This window comes from Rhinoderma darwinii, chromosome 2 (assembly GCF_050947455.1).
Source record: "Rhinoderma darwinii isolate aRhiDar2 chromosome 2, aRhiDar2.hap1, whole genome shotgun sequence".
Classification (NCBI taxonomy): domain Eukaryota; kingdom Metazoa; phylum Chordata; class Amphibia; order Anura; family Rhinodermatidae; genus Rhinoderma; species Rhinoderma darwinii.
Window position 1 is genome coordinate 120,640,166 of NC_134688.1, and position 20,265 is coordinate 120,660,430.

The 20,265-nt window shown below is 43.4% G+C and overlaps 1 protein-coding gene across 4 annotated transcripts in view; it reads left to right on the plus strand.

Moving 5' to 3' along the window:
* Positions 1 to 20,265, plus strand: part of RCBTB2 (RCC1 and BTB domain containing protein 2) — a 103,125-nt gene that overhangs the window by 57,356 nt on the left and 25,504 nt on the right. For 2 of the 4 annotated variants that reach the window (XR_012881390.1, XM_075852241.1), the window contains exons 9-12: positions 10,757 to 10,947; positions 18,616 to 18,742; positions 18,835 to 18,974; positions 19,543 to 19,628. Coding sequence is in view for 3 of the 4 variants with exons in the window: in XM_075852241.1 (XP_075708356.1) it covers positions 10,757 to 10,947; positions 18,616 to 18,742; positions 18,835 to 18,974; positions 19,543 to 19,628 (544 nt within the window). In the remaining variant the exon portion in view is untranslated. The remainder of the gene's footprint in view (positions 1 to 10,756; positions 10,948 to 18,615; positions 18,743 to 18,834; positions 18,975 to 19,542; positions 19,629 to 20,265) is intronic. The other 2 variants (XM_075852240.1, XM_075852243.1) reach the window with 1 other exon arrangement.

Sequence of the window (20,265 nt, forward strand, 5' to 3'; positions counted from 1 at the left end):
CGAACGCGGTCTGCGTTCTTAGTCATGGCAAGAACGCAGAACTTCTCGGAGAATGAAGTTTCTAGGGCTGGTTCTGGATACTTAGACAGCCATGGTATTCTTACAGAGAGACAAAATCTCCACTCTGACAGGGAGTGTCAGTACTCCTCAGGAATGCTCCTTGCTCCATCCGCTTCTGCATGAAAGTCTTGGATGATAGTCTCAACCTTCGAGGCAGTCCCATTTGCTCAATTTCACTCCCGATCTCTACAGCTGGCGATTCTATCTCGTTTCGACAAGTCTCCGGACTCCTAGATCTGATTATCCGTCTGCCCCCTTCGGTCAAAAGGAGCTGCAGTGGTGGATGTATTTCACCAACATCTCACAGGGAAAACCCTTTACAAGTCTCCACTGGCAAGTCATCACAACTTACGCAGGTGTGTGTGGCTGGGGGGGGGTCTTCGGCTGCCTCACAGTCCAGGGCACCTGGTCCGACCCGGAAGCTGAGCTCCATATCAACATCTTGCTCAACCTGTCTCACTGGACATCTCATCTCCAGGGTCTTCCAGTGTGGATACAGACAGACAACTCTACAGCGGTGGCGTACCGTAATCGACAGTAATATGGGGATAAAAAAAAGACAGACACAGAGCGATACTGTAATTACAGGGTGGATGGTAATAGCACAGGTGTATATGTGAGTAATACACTCACCTTATGTAGTTGTGCTAGGTGGCCGGCACAACTCGATCATCGAGCATGTGGAGCCAATATGCTCCGTACCTAGGCAGTCTGCTGGCCCTAGTAGTGGACACCAGTGGCTGAGTGGTCAGCGGGAGCCGATGTGGAAAATAGGTTAAAAAAACGATCACTCTTTAAGGCGCTCCTGCACTAGCGTGGAAAATTTAGCTAAATCCCCAGTTATGGAAGAAAATATATAAAGAGCATTATTTCATTAAAAAAAACGTGTGGTGGACAGCATGTGTGTGTCTCTAAGTACAAGGAGCTATGCGTTTCGACCTAGGACTATGGGCTACATCTAATGTTTTGGTACTACAATCATCAGGGAGGTACAAGAAGCAGGACTGTATGGAGGGAAACCGCCAAGACCCTTTGATGGGTGGAACAAAATCTCCCAGCAATCTTAACAGTGCACATCCCAGGAGTAGACAACTGGGAGGTGGATTACCTGAGCCGGGAACGCCTGGATCCCAGAGAATGGTCTCTTCATCCAGATATTTTTCATCGCATTTTCCATTCGGTGGGGTTTCCTGGATGTGGATCTTTTTGCCTCTCACCTCAATCACAAATACCAGGGCTACGTCACCATAACCAGGGATCCCAGGGCCATAGGAGCCAACGCTATGGTTCTCCCCTGGGCACACTTTAACCCGTTTTTATCTCTTTCCTTCCCCTTCACTCTTGCCTGGAGTGCCGAAAAGGGTCAAGGACGCAGGTATTCCAGCTATTCTAGTTGCCCCAGACTGGCCTCGCAGAGCTTGGTACGCGGATCTCATGCTCTGTTAGCAGACGCCCCGTGGCGGTTTCCTCTGCGGCACAACCTCGTTTCTCAAGGTCCAATGTTCCACTCTGCTTTGGGTCTACTGCGTTTGACGGCCTGGCTGTTGAGACCGTGGTTTTGAAGTTCCATTTCTCTGATCCGGTCATTCAGAATATGATCAAGCCCCGGAAGACTCAATCCCAAAGGATTTACCATTGCCCTTGCTTGGCTTATTTTTAGGTGGTGTGAATCCCATCAGATCAACCCCCTCCGCTTCTCCATCCTGCAAATTCTGGCCTTCCTCCAGGTCGGTTTGGATCAGGGACTCAGATTGACTACTCCAGAGGGGCAGGTTTTAGCCCTATCCTTTTACAATTCATTTTGGATTTCCGCGCTTCAATTAAGACTTTTTTGCGAGGAAATTGTGCTCCACCTTATCGGTCTCCTCGGAAACCTTGGAATCTCAATCAGGTCTTTGACGCTCACCAGGCTGTACCCTTCTAACCTTTTGCGAGAAGTTTCTCTCAGGATCTTATCCCGGAAGGTAGTTTTCCTTGTGGCGATCACCTCCTATCCGTAGAGTTTCTGAGCTGGCAGCCTTGTCCTGCAAGTCCCGGTTTATGGTAATTCATAGGGACAAGCTGGTGCTACATCCAGCGCCATCCTTCCTTTCTAAGGTGGTTTCCCCCCTTCCATCTTAATTTAGTTTTATCCTAAACGTTCTCATCCACGTGAACATGCCTTACGTTGCTTGGATGTCAATAGAGCCCTTCAGGTCTACATTACAGCTACGAAGGCCTTCCGGAAGTCGGGATCCATATTTGTCATTCCTGAGGGCCGTTATAAGGATGGCCCGGTTTCAAAGGCCACCATTGCTAGCTGGATACGGTTGGCCGTTAAAAGGGCATACTTTAATGGTAGGGAACCTCCCTTCCGGGTCACGTCTCATTCTACCAGGGCAGTTGGGGCTTCCTGGGCGGTGTGGCATCAGGCTTGTGTCCTTCAGGTCTGTAAAGCTGCCACCTGGTTCTCGTTATATATTTTTTCGTGGTTTTACCGGATCCATTCTTTGGCCTCTGCTGATGCAAGTTTGGGTCGGATGGCGTTGTAAGCAGCCGTGGTTTAGGCTGCTCGCATGGCTGTCAATTTTTTTTTTTTTTCTTCCCCACTCTAAGGTCTTATTCACATGACCGTGTCCGTTTTGTACGCGTAAAAAACACAGAATTTTTCCTGCGTTGCAGTTTGTGTGACATCTGTGTACGGTGCGTGTCTGCGTTTTTTACGTCTGTATGTCATCCGTATGTAGCATGTTTTTTACGTCCGCAAAATAAACTAAAGGAGGTGGTTTTCTTTTTCTAATTTCTTTAGCAACAGTTGCGTGAATCACAGACAGCACACGGATGTGCGTCCGTGGGCTGTCCGTGATTTTCACGCACCTATTGACTTGAAAAAAAACGCACAAGTATAGGACATGCAGTGAGTTTCACGCAGCAGACACGCTGCGTGAAAAACACAATGTCTGAATGGCCTCATTGAATTGCATAGGTCCGTGTGACGTGCGTTGTTTTAACGCCCGTAAGATGGAAGTGAAATACGCTCGTCTGAATAAGGCCTAAGGGACTGCTTTAGGATGTCCCATCGTTCTGTGTCCCCCAGTGAATATTTTAACGAGATTTTAGCGGTAAAATCCCTTTCTCGTTGAATTCACTGGGGGACACAGGTACCGCCCTATTTCTTTGTTACATTTTTGGACTTCTTGAGGTTTCTTTTCTCATTTGAAACATATTGTATTAAACCCGCTCTGCTCTCCTACTGCTCTTGGTACAAACTGAGGAGCTGAGTGCTCCTCATAGCCCACTGGGTGGTGCCATACTTTTTATTTTTATATTTACCTAGTGTCTGCCTCCTAGTGACAGTGACCTATACCCATGATACTGTGTCCCCCAGTGAATTCAACGAGAAAGAGATTTAAAAAATACTATTTTTCATGTACCTGGCACTGTGATCGAAAGTTCCTTGGAGGGGGCATCTTTATGTTCCATGCTACAGGCTCTCTGCACTGATTGCCAGTTCCTCCCCTATGCTATTAGGAGCGTCTCTAGTGCCCGATCCTGACACCACTATAGCTGTTTCTCAGAGCAGAGGGGGCACTTACGGTAGTCATTGGCCTTTTTAGTTAGACTCAGTGTGTTTTTGAGAGTAGCAGTTCATTCAGTATAATAATAAATTGTGTTATCATACACAGTCCTGTATGTATACATATGTGAAGAATGCACTAGGAGTAAAATAAATACAGAAATTTTCTCCTCAATAAGATACCATGTTCTGTAAATTTTGTACCATGTTTTGTAACCCTACAGTTTACAGTGGATCTTTTGTGGCCATACATGGTCTAAAGCTCTAGAGGCATTATAATCTAAAGGGAACAATGTACATTATAACATTATATTATTTATGGCCACTCCACAACAAAGTGTTGCCTAGTCCCCAGTGAAAATAACTTTATCCCTCAAAGTGTGAAGATGCTACATTTACATATTTCTCAAACCATTCACTGTGTGAACATAACTTATAACTTTATGTCCCTGTCTGGAATCTGGCCATATATACTGTTGTGTACATGCCATTTGATACCATGGACTCAAGCCCAGTAAATTGAAAGTATCAGTTAGTAGAAGACAAGGGGCAACATTTGGCATTCTAATCAGCATTCTGATTGCTTATTATGTACTATAGAGATACCGAATTTAGGGTTCACTCTCTAGAGTACATCAGAAAATGGACATATCACCCCTCTGTACATATATGATTTAACCCCTTCCCAACGTCCGCTGTATATATACGGTGCACCTTTGGAGTATGGAGAGGGCTCCCGGGCTGAGCCAGCTCCATAGAACAAATGTGTCGGCTGTATCTTACAGCCGACACTTCAGTGTAACGAGCGGGATCCCACTTGTTTAACCAGTTAAATGCCATGGTCGATAGCAATCGTAGCATTTAAGTGGTTAGAAACAGGGGATGTCCCCCTGTAACATTGCAATACCCCCCCAAGGCGCGATCGCGGAGTGCAGATGATTGACATGGCAGCCTGGGGGCCTGATGATTTGTACTGCTATGAAGTCCTAACTCAGGCAAGTCTTCATAAGAGAGTGTCATCAGTATACTGATGTACTGCAATACATTAGTGATCCAACGATCGCTGGTTCAAGTCCCCTAGGGGGACTAGTAAAAAAAAAAGTTAAATACAGTGACTTTTTTTTTAATATATAAAAATATTATGTTAAACCCCTTTTTCCCATTTTTTTTCCCTCCGCACAATGTAAAAACAATAAAAAAATTAACAACTGGTATCGCAGCATCCGTAAAAGTCTGAACTATTAAAATATATCATTATTTAGCCCGCATCGTGAACGCCATAAAAAATTAAACCGCCAGAATCTCTTTTTTTTTGGTCACTTTATCTCCCACAAATTTTTTTTTATAAAAAGTGGCAAAAACGTCTCATGTACCCCAAAATGGTACCAATAGAAACAGCTCACCCTGCAGAACATAAGCCCTTGTACCGCTTAATCAGAAAAAAAAAAAGGTTGTGGCTCTCAGAATATGGCAACAAAACTCAAATTTTATTTTTAACAATCGGTTTTGTCCTTGTAAAAGTAGTAAAGCATAAAAAAACAATATAGATTTGATATTGTTGTAATTGCATTGACCCGCAGATTAAAGTTAACATTCCGTTTTTACCCCATGGTGAATGAGATTGAGGAGTCGCTATTTTTTTCCTATTCCAACCCACCATTTTTTTTCCAATTTCCCACTGCATTATATGCTACAATAAATGGTGCAGTGAAAATCTGCAACTCGTCCCTCAAAAAACAAGCCCTCAGTTGGCTATATTGATGGAAAAATAAAAAAGTTATGGCTTTTGGAAAGTGGGGAGAAAAAACCGAAAGTGAAAATCCAGAAAAATGTCTGCGGAAGGAAGGGGTTAATGCATTGTTTCTTTGTATATGTACCTAATAGCTGAACATTTTTAGCCCTGTTCCTGCTTAATGCCCACTAACAAATGACAACTAGAATCGGAGTAGTGCAGAAGATGCTGGACAATACTTTAAATTGTCATTTGTTGTCAAGCAGTAAGAGGGTGCACGGTTGATGTCAGATTGTACTGTTCTACATCACTTCCGGTTATCAACAGATCAACTGCCCAGTCACTCAGGTAGGACTAAAGTCCCGTTTATGCGCGCACACACACACACACACACACACACACACACACACACACACACACACACACATACACTTTTTGTGGTTTGATAAATCCTTTCCATCATAGCTATCATTAATGAATTTTCTCTCCCCATCGTTGGCAGCTCTCATGAGAACCTGGTATCGACAGTCGGTGGGAACTACTTAGAACTATATAGGAAGGGGGGTGCGCTTAGTATTCCTCAAAAAAACGATAAGAGCCGTGCACTAGACAGGCAATGTATTGTAAATGTCGCTATGAATGGCATTAACATTTAGGCTATGTTCATATATGCGTTGAGCCATTACGTTGTTCTGCTCCGACAGAGGAGCAGAACAAGGGATTGACGGAACCAACGGTTCCGTTGCACATCGGACACTGCCGCTTTCCGACGGAGCCCATTGACTTTAATAAGTTCCATCGGCTTTCTGTGGGGGTGTCCGTGAATTTACCGGACACAATAGCGCAGCATGCTGAGCCTCTGATGCAGATGTGAACAAAGCCAAACTCCTACTGCCACTAATTGATGGTGATCAATTTTTGTTATTGCTTATCGTTGACCTTGTAGTTTACAAGCCTTAACCCCTTCCCAACATCCACCATACATATATGGTGCTGTCGGGAAGGGGTTCCCGCAAACTGCTGTACAGTTACGTAGCGGTGATAGTGCAGTCTCAGAAGCAGAATCTGCACCATCATCACCGGGTGTCAGCTGTATGTTACAGCTGACACCCTGCTGTAAAGTTTCAAGACCGGATCTAGTCTCCGATCCAGCCAATTAACCCCTCAGATGATGTGCTCTAGAGAGCGCAGCATCTGAGGGGTTTTTAGCCTACCGGCACCACAGCAAAGCGATCGATGGGATACCGGATGGTTGGTATGGCAACCGGAGGTCTAACAATGGCCTCTATGGCTGCCATGAACGGAAGCGGGTCCTCATAGGCTTGCTGTGAGTGTATGACCGGCAGCTCTAATACACTGCACTATGTATGTAGTGCAGTGTATTACAATAGCGATCAGCAGTGCAGGACTTAAAGTCCCCTAGTGGGAAAAGATTAAAGAAAGTAAATAAAAATGTTGTAAAAAATAAGTTTCAAATTAAAAGAAACCAAAATTGCCTTTTTTCCCATAAGTCTTTTATTATTGAAAAAACAAAATAATATATACATTGTATCGCTGCTTCTGTAACGACCCAAACTATAGAACGATTACGTAATTTATCCCGCACGGCGAATGCCGTAAAAAAAATATGAAAAAACTGCCAGAATCACGGTTTTTAGGTCTCATCTCCTCCCAAAAAAATGGAATAAAGTGATCAAAAAGACACATTTAGCCCAAAATAGTACCAATAAAAATTAGCTTTGTCCATGCAAAAATAAAAAAGTTATGGATCTTGGGGTATGGCGACACAGAAAACAAATAATTTTTTTTTTTTTTTTTTTAAAGTGATTTTATTGTGCAAAAGCTGCAATACATGAAAAACCTATATAAATTTGGTATCGACGTAATCGTATCGACCCGCAGCATAAAGTTAACCTGTAATTTATGGTGCACGGTGAATGCTGAAAAACCCCCCAATAAAAAACAATTCCAGAATTGCTTGTTTTTGGTCATTTCCTCTTCCAAAAAATGAAATAAAAGGTGATCAAAAAGTCATGTGTCCCAAAATGGTACCAATAAAATCTACAGCTTGTCTGGTAAAAAAACATGCACTTGCACAGCTCCGTCAACCGGGAAAAAACAAATAATTTATGGCGCTAGTAATGTGGTGATGAAAAAACATCCGGTTGTGCATTCGTTCAGTTTCAGGGCCCTAGTATTTAGAAACTAGGAAAGGACGCCCCTATTATACCAGCGCAACACTTTCCCAGCAAAATTTTCCAAACTACAAAGGAGGAAAAGTCCCGAAAAGGTGCAGAGTGTTACAAAAGGGGATAAGAAAGGACATTGTTCATCAGTGCGACACCGGCCTGCGCATAAAGGATTGCTTCACAGCCTACTATACATCTATGCCGTTTTATTATTAACCCTATTATTATACCCTCCTATTATGCCCTGATGTACTCGGCACAGATTACATGTGCCCCCACATTATAAACTGAAATACCAGTAAAACTCCAAACAAAACTACTACAACGCAAAATCCACGCTCCAAATGGCTCTCCTTCCCGTCTAAGCCCTACAGTGTGTGCAAACAGCAGTTTACATCCACATGTAAGGCATTGCCAAACTCTGGAGAACCCACTTAAAAATGTATGGGGTAAGATTCTCCAGTAGCCCAAGCTGGGCACAACATATTGAGTGGTGAAGTGGCATTTCAGTGGAAAAATTGCAATCTTCACTTTGCATCATCCACTGTGTATTAATTTCTGAAAAACACATGTGTGGTCTAAATGCTCACTACACCCCTTGAGAAATGCCTTTAGGTGTGTAGTTTCTGAAATTGGGTCACTTTTTATTTTGGTACTATCTCGGATTTTGCAAATGCGACATGGCGTCTGCAAACCTTTCGAGCAAAATCTACGCTTCTAAAGTCAAATACCACTCCTTTTCTTCTGAACCCCCCCCCCCCCCCTCCATATGTCCAAACAGCAGTTTTTAACCACATATGGGGTATTACCATACTCGGGAGACATTGCTTTACAAATGTTGGGGTGCTTTTCCTTCTTCCCTATGAAAAATATTGATCGAAAACGACATCTTATTGGGGACAAAAAATGTTTTTCCATTTTCACGGCTTAATTCTAATTAATTAATCTATCCGTGTTAGTATTTTTTTTAATTTTAACCTGAACAAGAATTGCCCAAATGATACCATTACACTTAACCAGCTCTGTGGAGAAAGATTAGAAACCAGGCAGACAAATGCATTGCATACTCTGTATTAACCTCTTAACGCCGAAGGACGGATATATCCGTCCTCAGCAGCTGCTAGTTCGCGCAGGAGGACGGATATATCCGTCCTGTGATGGCGAGGGTACTGAGACTGTACCCACGCGATCAGCGGCAGGAGCACGGCTGTTATACACAGCCTGGCTCCTGCTGCAACTGCCGGAATCGAAGCGCGCTCCGATTTCGGCAGTTTAACCCATTAAATGCCGCTGTCAATAGTGACAGCGGCATCTAATGTGTTTGACAGAGGGAGCGAGCTCCCTCTGTCACCCCATCGGCGCCCCCGCAAACAAATCGCGAGTCGCCGTCGGGTTTCCATGACAGCCGGGGGTCTAACAAAGACCCCCAGGTCTGTCTTCAGCAACTGCCTGTTAGGCGATGCCGTAGGCATGACCTAACAGGTTGCCTGTCAGTTTTACACTGACAGGCAATAATGCTTTGGTATACTAAATATACCAAAGCATTATATATGCGATCGGCACATCGCATAGTGAAGTCCCCTGGTGGGACTAAAAAAAATAATTTCAATCCAGTTAAATAAAGTTTGTGAAAAAAAAAAAAAAAAAGTTAGTGAAAATCAAATAAAACAAATTTTTGCCCATAAAGTGGTTTTATTTTGTAAAAGTGTCAAAACAAATCACACATACACATATATGGTATCCCCGCGATCGTAACAACTTGACCAATAAAATGAACACATTAATTAAACCGCCGGATGAACGGCGTCCAAAAAAACTGCAAAAAACAACGGCAAAATTCGCTCTTTTCTCCCATTCCCCCCATAAAAAATTAAATAAAAATTAATCTATAAGTCCTTTGTACCCCAAAATAGTACTAATGAAAACTACACATTGGCCCGCAAAAATCAAGCCCCCATACGGCCACATCGACGGAAAAATAAAAACGTTACGGCTCTTGGAATGCGGCGATGCAAAAACAAGTAATTTTTTTCTAAAAGGCTTTTTATTGTGCAAACGTAGGAAAACATATAAAACCTTTACATATTTGGTATCCCCGTAACCGTGCCAACCCATAGAATAAAGTGAACATGTTATTTACGCTGCATAGTAAACGGCGTAAATTTATATAGTGAAAATCAATGCTGGAATAGCTGCTTATTTTCAATTCTCTCCTAAAATAAAGTTAATAAAAGTTAATCAATACATTATAAGCATCTAAAAATGGTACAATTACAAAATACAACTCGTCCCGCAAAAAACAAGCCCTTATACGGCGATGTCGACAGAATAAAAAAAAAGTTATGACTCTTGGAATGCGACCATGAAAAAGCAAAAAAATAATCCTTGGTCATTAACGTGCAAAATGGCCCGGTCATTAAGGGGTTAAACATAATTGATGCTATTGTAAACAGAGGGTTTTTCAGAAATATGCCAGAGCTGAAGTATGAGTCCTTTCACAGGTGTGGAGCATCTAATATGGCTACTACTGCAAATACAGAAAATACAGCTGCTTGTTGTCGAGCCTTTCTTTCATATGTGGTCCAGTGTAGCCCACTAATTGTATGCATGAGTACGTTTATATAATAATGTGTATATAATATTGAGGAGTATTTTTACTGCTAACAAATAGTAAATGGTATCCAGTAGTTTCACAAAGGACCTTCATATGTTAAAGGGTAACTAAACTTTCAGAAAACTTCTGACATGTCATAGTGACATGTTGGAAGTTTTGATCGGTGGGGGTCTGAGCACTGAGATCCCCACCGATCGCTAAAACGAAGCGCTCGTGTGAGCGCTGAGCTTCTTAGTTTCTAATCTGCTTTTTTCGGAAAGCTGAGCAGTTGGTGTACGGGCTCAAACCTATGAGCCCGTACACCAACTGCTCGGCTTTCCGAGAAAAGCCGATCAGAATCCAAGCGGCTCAGCTCTCACCCGAGCGCTTCATTTAGCGATCGGTGGGGGTCTCAGTGCTCAGACCCCCACCGATCAAAACTTCTGACAAGTCACTATGACATGTCAGAAGTTTTCTGAAAGTTTTATTTACCCTTTAAAATCAAATAGCCTGTTCCATTACATTAGGCATGCATATGTCCGAATTCATATGTTTATATTTTGATGATACTGAGCTGCAGATAGATGTATCACTACCGCGTCTAAAAATTGTGTTTTTCTCATCAGAATAGTGGAAATTGCGGCTTGCCACTCATCCCACACGTCTGCTGCGAAGTCTCAGAGTGGTCAGGTATTTATGTGGGGACAGTGTCGAGGACAAGCTGTCATCTCTCCTCATCTCACCCACTTCTCTTGCACAGATGATGTGTTTGCCTGCTTTTCCACCCCTGCTATAATGTGGCGCCTCCTTTCTGTAGGTGAGAAATCCTTAAACCATTACCTGTATTCATAGTTAAATGGAAACTTGAAAGACATTGACATTTACTTGTTGATTGTAGATTGACAGGTTTTTTACACATCAAAAGATTAGACTTTGTTCACATCTGAGTTGTGCATTTCCGTGCTTCTGCTTTGTTATAGGAACAGAAAACACAAATAAAAGTTTCCGTCAAACTGCCCATTGATTTAAATGGGTTTTGTATTCGCAGCAGCTGTGCTTAGTTATGCTCTGTACAGTCAGGCTTCCGTTTTTTTTTTTGACGGAACCAATAGCGTAGTCTGCGCCGCTATTTTTTTCTGTCCAAAATAACGGAAACTTAACAAAGGGGCTTTCCTTTCCTTTTTTAACATTGAAGTCAATGGATGATGGATACAAACAGATATTTTGCGTCTGCGTCGCTGCTTTCATTTGCTCTGCTCTGTCAGAGCAGCAGAACAAGGGAAAACTGAAAGCGACGGTTCCGTTGCACCATGGACACCACTGGTGGCCGACGGAACCCATTGACTTTAATGGGTTCTGTCGGCTTGTCCGTGGTATTACCGCAAAAAACAGCGCAGCCTGCTGCACTACCATTTCGGTAATCTCTGCTGGATGTGCAACGGAGGCCCCTAACGGAGCCTCCAACGCAGGTGTAAACATTATGTTTAACGGATTCGTTTCGTGACCAGCCCATTTTGGGTCCTAATGACCAAGCTATTTTTTTTGTTTTTCTATAGTCTCATTCAAAGAGCTATAACTTATTTTTTTTCCATCGACATAGCTGTATGAGGACTTGTTTTTTGTGGGATTAGTTGTATTTTTTTTTTTTTTTTTTATTAAAAATTTATTTTTTATTTTCTTCAAGTTATACAAAACCATACAACAAATAAGAGCACGCAGGCTCAAACATATTGAACAGTATTACCACAAAGTGTAATGTAACAAATAAAGAAATTGCACATTAGTTTGTATCAAAAAATTAAATAAAAATTATACATGAAGCAGTAGTAAGGAAAAAGGGGGGCAAACCCCTCCCACCTTCTCGGGAAGAGAAAATCCTAGTTTAGTTTGGTAAGAAATTCAGCTGTCCCACAAATGCAGACGACCCAGCGTACCCTTTAAGACTTCCAACAAGTACCATTTGGTGAGCGTGGAGGGAGACACCGCCTGTTTAAGTTCCGATTCAAATAAATGCCATATCATAAATGCCTTACATTTTATGGAAAATCTTTTAGTGCGATTGGTTTTCATACGTTCCGCATCTAATCGTTCTATGTGTAAACATTGCTTTAGTTGGTTCACAACATCTTGCATAGTTTGTATTGTCGATACCAACCATTGTTGTAGCAGTAGTTGTTTAACTACCAAACAGATCAGGTGAAACAGTTGGGGCAGGTGTCTCCCTTACGCTCTGCCACCATCCGTCGTCTCCTCCCAATAGTGGAAAAGGAAAAGGACATGTGACATTGGCAAAGTCAATCCCCACAGTGTACCCATCATGTCACGGACCTGAGACCACAAGGGCTGAATTGCCGAGCACTGCCATAAGCCATGGAACAGATCTGTTTTTTGAATATGACATTTAGGACAGGCTACCAGGCGGTCAGGCATAGCAGTGCCCGGCGGTATAGTAAAACCGAAGATTGCCCTGTGCATTATGGGAAACTGAGTATCCCTCCACACCTCCCTCATCACATGTTTCCGAACTGAACCCCATCCTATCAAAATTTTGTCCCTGAGGTCCCCGTCTCCTAATTGTTCTTCCCATTTTGTAAAAAATTGTTCCGGTGGAGTAACAATCAAGCTATCCCTAATTTTGCAGTAGATATGTGATACAGACAGCATTCCAGTATATTGAAAAATTGCTTTATCCGTTTTGTTTGCGATCACCTCTCGACCCACCTCCCTTAGCGCATTCCCAAAGGAATGCTGGACCTGAGCATATTGGATTCTTTGGAAAGGTCTCAACCCAAATTTGTCTATCAATTCTTGACCCGTAAGCCATCTCGGATCCGTGTCATGGAGTAGATGTTCCACCCTTAGAATGCCCCTCGCCCTCCATTCTGCAAAAAGACTACTATGTCTTCCTTGAGCGAATTCCGGATGATTCCATAGGGGAAGATATTTGGAAATTCGAAAAGATAAACCATAACTCCGTCTCATCGCCCTCCAAGTCATGAAAGTATCTCTACAGATCACCGATTGCGTTATGTACCCCGGCATGGCTGATAGGGACGAGTGTAGGAGCGTGCAGAGGTCCCATGGGGCACAAAAATGTGATTCAAGCGCGTGATCTGAATGATAACTAGTAGATTCCACCCAGTCTATGACGTGTCTTGCTAAACAGGCCAAATTGTACCCTTGTATATTAGGTAAGTTAATACCACCCCTCTCCTTAGTGGCCATGAGTTTGTCTATACGGATTCGAGTCCTCCTCCCTTTCCATAAGAAGTGACCAAAAGCCGACTGTAGTCTTGAGACATCTGTATGCTTCAAAAGAAGTGGCAGGGTTTGTAAAGGGTACAATAGCTTTGAGAAGCTCATCATCTTAAGAAGGTGATTCCTACCCAATAGAGAGAGTGGTAAACCATGCCACCTTTTCAAGTCATGTAAGATCTTCGTAAATAAGGGGAGATAGTTCAAACGATAAAGGGAGTCTGCTGTGCACCCAATATGTATACCCAGGTAGTATTTGATGGATCGTTTGGCCACTGGAATATTATGCAACTGAGTGGGTAACCCCCCCCCCCCCCCCCCCCCCGTGGGTCTGTGGTGCCCAGAAACAGAGCCTCACATTTTGACACATTCAGTTTGAATCCCGAAAAAACGCCAAAATCCGATATGACATCCAGTACTTTAGGCAGCTCTGTATCCGGGTGAGCCATAAATAAGAGGATATCATCCGCAAAAAGAGCCAGCCTCAGAGTCGTCCCCCCCCCCCGATCGAAATACCCTGAAAGGTCCGGTCTGTATCCAGGGACCGGGCCAAGGGCTCTAAAGCCAGATCAAATAGTAAAGGGGACAACGGACATCCCTGTCTCGTCCCCTTTAGCAAAGGAAAGGACGGGGAGATAAATCCAGGCGTATGTACACTAGCTTTAGGTTGTGTGTAAAGAACTCTCAGAAATAGTCTAAAAGCCCCCTGAAAACCCATGGCATCCAGCACCTGACCCAACCACCCCCATCTCAAATTGTCAAATGCTTTTTCTGCATCTAGGGTGATCAGGGCAGGCGGTTCTCCCCCTCGGCCATCTCCAACCTTATCCATTGCCAATAGAACTCTTCGGATGTTTGTCACGGCTGAACGGCCCTTTACGAAACCCACCTGCGATGGGCCTATCAGTGAGGGCAATATCAAAGCCAAACGGTTGGCCATGAGCTTAGACAATATCTTGAGGTCCTGATCGATCAGCGAAATCTGCCGATAAGAGGAGGGACAATCAAGATCTCGACCTTTTTTAGGTATTAGCTTGATGTAGGCTAAATTAGTTCGGAAAGCCCGATCCTGTCCTGACAATACGTTGTTAAACAGGCTAGTCAAGATGGGCGCCACTTGCGCCCCCTTAACCTTATAAAATTCACCTGGGTATCCATCAGGCCCAGGAGACTTGCCCGAGGGCAAGGCCATAATTACACTCCGCACCTCCTCCGCGGTTATCGGCGCGTTGAGCGCGTGTAATTGTTCCTCAGAGATTTGAGGTAAAGAGAGGTTTTGCAAAAAGGTCTCGCCCTCCGGCAGTTCCCCCGGGTCGTCCCGGTACAGCGAAGCATAATAATTCCCCAGTAATGTGTTAATGGACTTTGGGTCTTCTGTAACATTGCCTCCCGGGGATCTCAGGCGTTGGATACAGTGGAAAGGTCTCTTTCCCATAGCCAGGTTTGCTAACAATTTCCCAGGTTTATCTCCAAAACGTCTATAAATTACTTCCTGCTGGGTCCTAATAAAATCCTCCCGACGCTCAGCCCATATATCAAAGTCTCCCCTGGCTGATATCCATAAGGTTTTAGAGAGTGGGGTCTGCTTTACTAAAAAATCTGTATATGCCCGTCGCAACGCTGCACTTGTCTTCTCGTATTGTATCCGTACCACTTTTTTAAGTTTACTAACGTGTTATAATGCGTCCCCTCAAAACTGCTTTTGCCGTGTTCCAAAATAGCTGAGGATCGGATACATGCTGCTCATTCATAGCCCCGTATTCAAGCCACCAACCTCTCAGAAGCGTCAGAAAACTTTAATCCTTGGCCAAAAAGGATGGAAAGCGCCACAGATAAGAGTCTCCCTTAGGATGAGTATCAAGCAGGTCTATTAAGACAGGTGCGTGATCTGAAATAACGAAGTCTGTAATTGAGACCTCTTTGACCTTGGGAATTAATGCATGACTAAGTAATACATAGTCAATACGCGACCAAGAAGAGTGGGGGTGAGAAAAAGAGTATTCTCCCGGTCACCAGGATGAACATGTCTCCAACCATCAATCAAAGATGCAAAGGACAAAAGACCGGCCAAATTAGAGCCCGCGACAGGGGTCGTCAGATCTGTAGCTAGTCTGGACGATCTATCTTCCTGCTGCGACACTACCCCATTGAAGTCCCCTCCCACCACTATTTCCGGAGATGAATCAAGGAGTAAGGTGGCACGAAACTTATAATAAAAGGGTTTCTGTGAGCTATTCGGAACATACACATTACATAACCTCATCGTACCCTGAGGACTGTGGAGTTGGAGGTGTATCATCTGTAACTACATCAGTGACCGTATGAGGAAATGCCCTACGAATGAGTACCAAAACCCCTGCTTTCCGCTCCACTGCAGGGGACCCATACACCTACCCAACCCATAGTTTGAGCATACGCGGGAAATCTTCTTTAAGGAGTTGGGTCTCCTGCAGTAGGGCGACATCTACCCGAAGTCTTTTCAAATGGCGCAAGACCATCATACGTTTGGCTGGGGACCTAAGCCCTTTAACATTCCAAGTTACGATTTTCATGTCACAGGTGTACTATAAATATGAGCAACTGGATAGGTCATTAATACGCGGGCGCCAGTCCCTATTGAGGGGCCAAGATGGTGACAGCTAAAAGATATCTCCCGAGTGAGTAACTGCAGTCTAAAAGTGCAACAGTAGATTCCAATGGGAACTAATGCAGTAAAAGGCACATTAAACATAGTGCAACAGTGCATAGGAACAAGTAACAAGTATAGCCAACAATATGTGTCTAGGACTCCCATTATTCTGGTACTTAACGTTACACATCTACTCCCCTCCCTGTTGTACAGTTAAGAACAAGGGGAAACAACCTCAGAAGATAAACCCCAAGTCTTTACTTTTTGGGAGACCAGACTCATACCCTTCCCTCCCGCAGCAGTGTAACCCATATTGACAATTAGCTAGGTATACTCAAGTAAGTCCCAATGTTGCGACACAAAACCATCCCGCTCAGGTATAGTCCTCAGTCTGGCAGTCGCGATCCGCTTTGACGTCCTCGGTGTGTAGTGCGCTGCGACTTCGGACTACATGGGGACCCCTTTGCTTCGGTCAAAGAAGGAGAGCTTCGCGTCGACTGGGCCGACAAGGGTGGCCTGCGTCTAGGTGAGGAGATGGATGTCCCCGCATCCGAGATCACCGATGTAGTAGGTGAAGATTCAGAAGCAAGGAATCGGTCTGCTGCCGCCGGATCTCTGAACGTCTGGAAAGTTCCATCTGGGTGTTTAATGCGAAGAATAGCAGGATACAGGAGTTGAAATCGAATGTTCTTCCGAAACAGCAAGGAACACGTGGCACTGAAAGCTCGTCGTTGTCTTGTCACATCTGCTGAATAATCTCCAAAGAGGAGTATACGTGCACCTTGAAAGGTAAGTGGTTCCTTTCGGGTACGGTAAGCATGAAGGATGTCTTCTTTATCCACAAAATCCAAATATCGCATTATGACTTGTCGGGGCCGCTCAGTATTGCCAGCATTATGGTCAGAGGCAGGCGGTTTGGGTGGTGAGCTCGTTCCACCCGTCTGAGCCCTGATAAGCCCAGGGCCTGTGGTAAATCACACTCACACAGCTTTCCAAGAGCCTTAACTGGTATGGACTCCGGCAAACCGACCAGTCTCAAGTTGTTCCGGCGGGACCGATTTTCAAGGTCTTCAATGCGGTCGTAAAGCTGTTTAACGGTCTGATGCAGATCACTTGTCTGGGACACCACCGCAATCAACTCGTCGTCCGCATTAGAAATCCTCTGTTCAGCTTCGTTTATGCGGCCCTCATGCTGGGTAATGCTCTCTTGTAAGCGGTTTAAGGTGGATTGCACCGTCGATACCAGAGTGCTGGACAAATCCGGAGCTATAAGGTCGGCCACTGCTTTAGCCAATAATTTGTAATCCAAAGTTTCTTGCAAGGTAGGAAGTTGCGTGGGAGGAGGCTGAGTCGGCAAGTCAGCGCTGTCCCGTCTCTCCTCTAACGGCGCCATCTTGGGCGGCTGTTCCTCTATAACGTCGTCCCCCATGTCTTCCAAATCCGGTTTTCTGCTGCTCCTCCGCAAGTAACGCTCCATATAGGTAACGCCAGTCGTTTAGAAGTTAGGTCTTCTCCACCCCAGTGTATCTTGAGGAGAGATTTGTAAGAGCAGACAGCTTTGTTAGGTCTGGAGGAGCGGGAGCAATGTTACACGCGTCTTCACATACCAGCGCCGGAACCGGAAGTCCTGTACTTTTTAATGCCACAATTTTGGGGTACTTATCATTTTTTGATTAACTTTTATGAACTTTTCTTTTTTGGGGGGAATAGAAAAAAACCCTGAAATTCCTCCATTGTTTTATGCGTTTTAAATTGATGCCGTTCACTGTGCAGTGTAAATAACACGTTACGTTTTTATTCTATGGATCGGTACGATTAAGACGATACCACATATGTGGAGGTTTTTTGTGTTTTACGACTTTTGCACAATAAAAACTCTTGAACTAAAAATTATTTGTTTTTACATCGTTGCTTTCCAAGAGCCGGAATTTTTGCATTTTTTCGACAATGTAGTGATTTTTTTTGTGCTTGTTTTTTTGCGGGATGAGATGTAGTTTTGATTGGTACTGTTTTGGGGTACATGGTACTTATTGATTAACGTTTATTGACTTTTGGGGGACAATGGATTACAAAATTGCATTTCGCCATTGTTTTTTTTTGTTTTGTTTTTTACGGTGTTCACCTTGCAGTTTAAATTGCATACTAACTTTATGCTTTGAGTCATTACAGTCATGTTGATACCATATATGTGTACTTTTATTTTTTACACTTTTACTAAATAAAAACCACTTTTTATGGAAAAAAATGGTTTTCATTTTTTTTTTATTGTAATTTTTTTTCATTTTTATTTCACATTACTTATTCTTTTTAGTCTCACTAGGGGACTTTACTATGCGATCTTTAGATCGCTGCTATAATGCTTTGGTAAACTTAGATCGCGGCCGTTGGAGCAGGAGCCCGGCTGTCAGACAGCCGAGCCCCGACTCCAGCCTGCACGGAACACTCGTGAAAAGGCGACAACCTAGCCTAAGGCCCCTTGCATTGTATTGTATTGGTGGTCACTAAGGCGTTAATAGCCTAATAAAGATTTACAATATATAGAGAAAATACTTGGCTGTAAACACTTTAAAAACCATTTTCCTTTTTTTTTTCATTCTGAAGAGCCAGATGATCACCTGAGCGTAGCAGAGTCCCTGAAGAAGGAATTTGACAATCCTGAGACCTCAGATTTGAAGTTTTTAGTGGATGCAAAATACATTTATGTGCACAAAGTTCTTCTTCAGATTAGGTAAAATTTGGATGCCATATCGTCAGGTACATGTAGAGGGGACTCTATGTATGGCTATAAATTGAGTGTGTCTTATTTTCTCTTGTCTTCAGATGTAAACATTTTCGTTCATTCTTGCATGACAGTAATGAAGATGTAATTGAAATGAACCAGTTTCCTTATCCAGTTTTTCACGCCTTTCTAGAGTATGTGTATACTGATAATATCAGCATTACTCCGGAGGATGCCATTGGTAAGTATTGATATGCTGTGATCATATCCCTAAATAACTAAGCTTTGAGCCACAACTGACATATGCTTGTCATTAATTAATGAGGCAATGAATGGGCTGTGTCTGTTATTGCAGCTCTGCTTCATTCACTTGTATACTGACGTGCTGCAATACCGTACACAGCCTGTAGGCAAGAGTGGCGCTGTTTCTGGAGAAAAGCAGGTTTGGTTTTGATACATTATATGACCGTAGGCTAATGGGTTGTTTAGGCATCCGCAGTATTAATTCTTATAAAAATATTTTTTCTTTATTCCGGAGTCAAAAGTAATAGACAAAACAAAAACACAGCTGTATTGTACAATATAGAACACATATGCAAATATGAATCCTGAATTGTGCCCATAAAGTTCTCTAAACCTTAACCCTTATTGAAGAAGAGTTTGTAGTGTCAACCTGTCAAATCCATAGCGCCTAAATAAATGATAGAACCCTCTTCCAGTCCATGTATAATTCTTGCACCAAATGTGGCTAGTGAAGTAAATTTGTCAGGACTTAAACAGGCTCTGTTCATGATTTCTGTTTTTTACAGGCGGAGTGACGGATCCATTCTTATCAGTTATGACCGTTCCGTTTTTTCCCTGTAGACTTATAAGGAATCAGTCACGTTTCCGTCAGGTATGGCCCTGTTCACATATGCGTCGGGTCATTCCGGAATACCGGACGTGTGGTTTTACCGTAAACTATAGTGGCGCATGCTGCGCTATTTTTTTCGGTAATCTATGCCGGATCTGCAACGGAGGCCCCTAACGAAGCCTCCAAAGCAGATGTGAACAGGCCCTATGAGTTTTTTTTTTGCTTGATACAATACTGCAGCATGCTACTCTATTCTGACTGTGAAAAAGCAACTGAAGCCTGACAGAAAAGAACTAACGGAGTTGTGATTTAGTTATCCCTCTCAAGCTCATTAAAGCTGTGCTAATCTAATACATATCAGAAAGACATTACTTTATTGCTGAGCATACGTATAAGATGGTGCTCGGCTCTAAGTCCTTATTCAGACGTGTGTTTGGCCCGTGATATACGGACCGTGTGTCTGCCGTATTTCCTGGACCGACCAGAGTTTAGGGAGCCGGGCTTCTAGCATCATAGTTAGCTATGATTCTAGGAGTCCCTGTCTCTCCGTGGCAGTACTGGCCCATACTATAATCCTAATTTCAATGGTGAGACTGGGATATGTGGTTGCGCTTTTTTTCCAAGAGAACAAATGATTGGGTATGTTGAAATCCAAAATGCTTATCCCCCCCTGACAGCA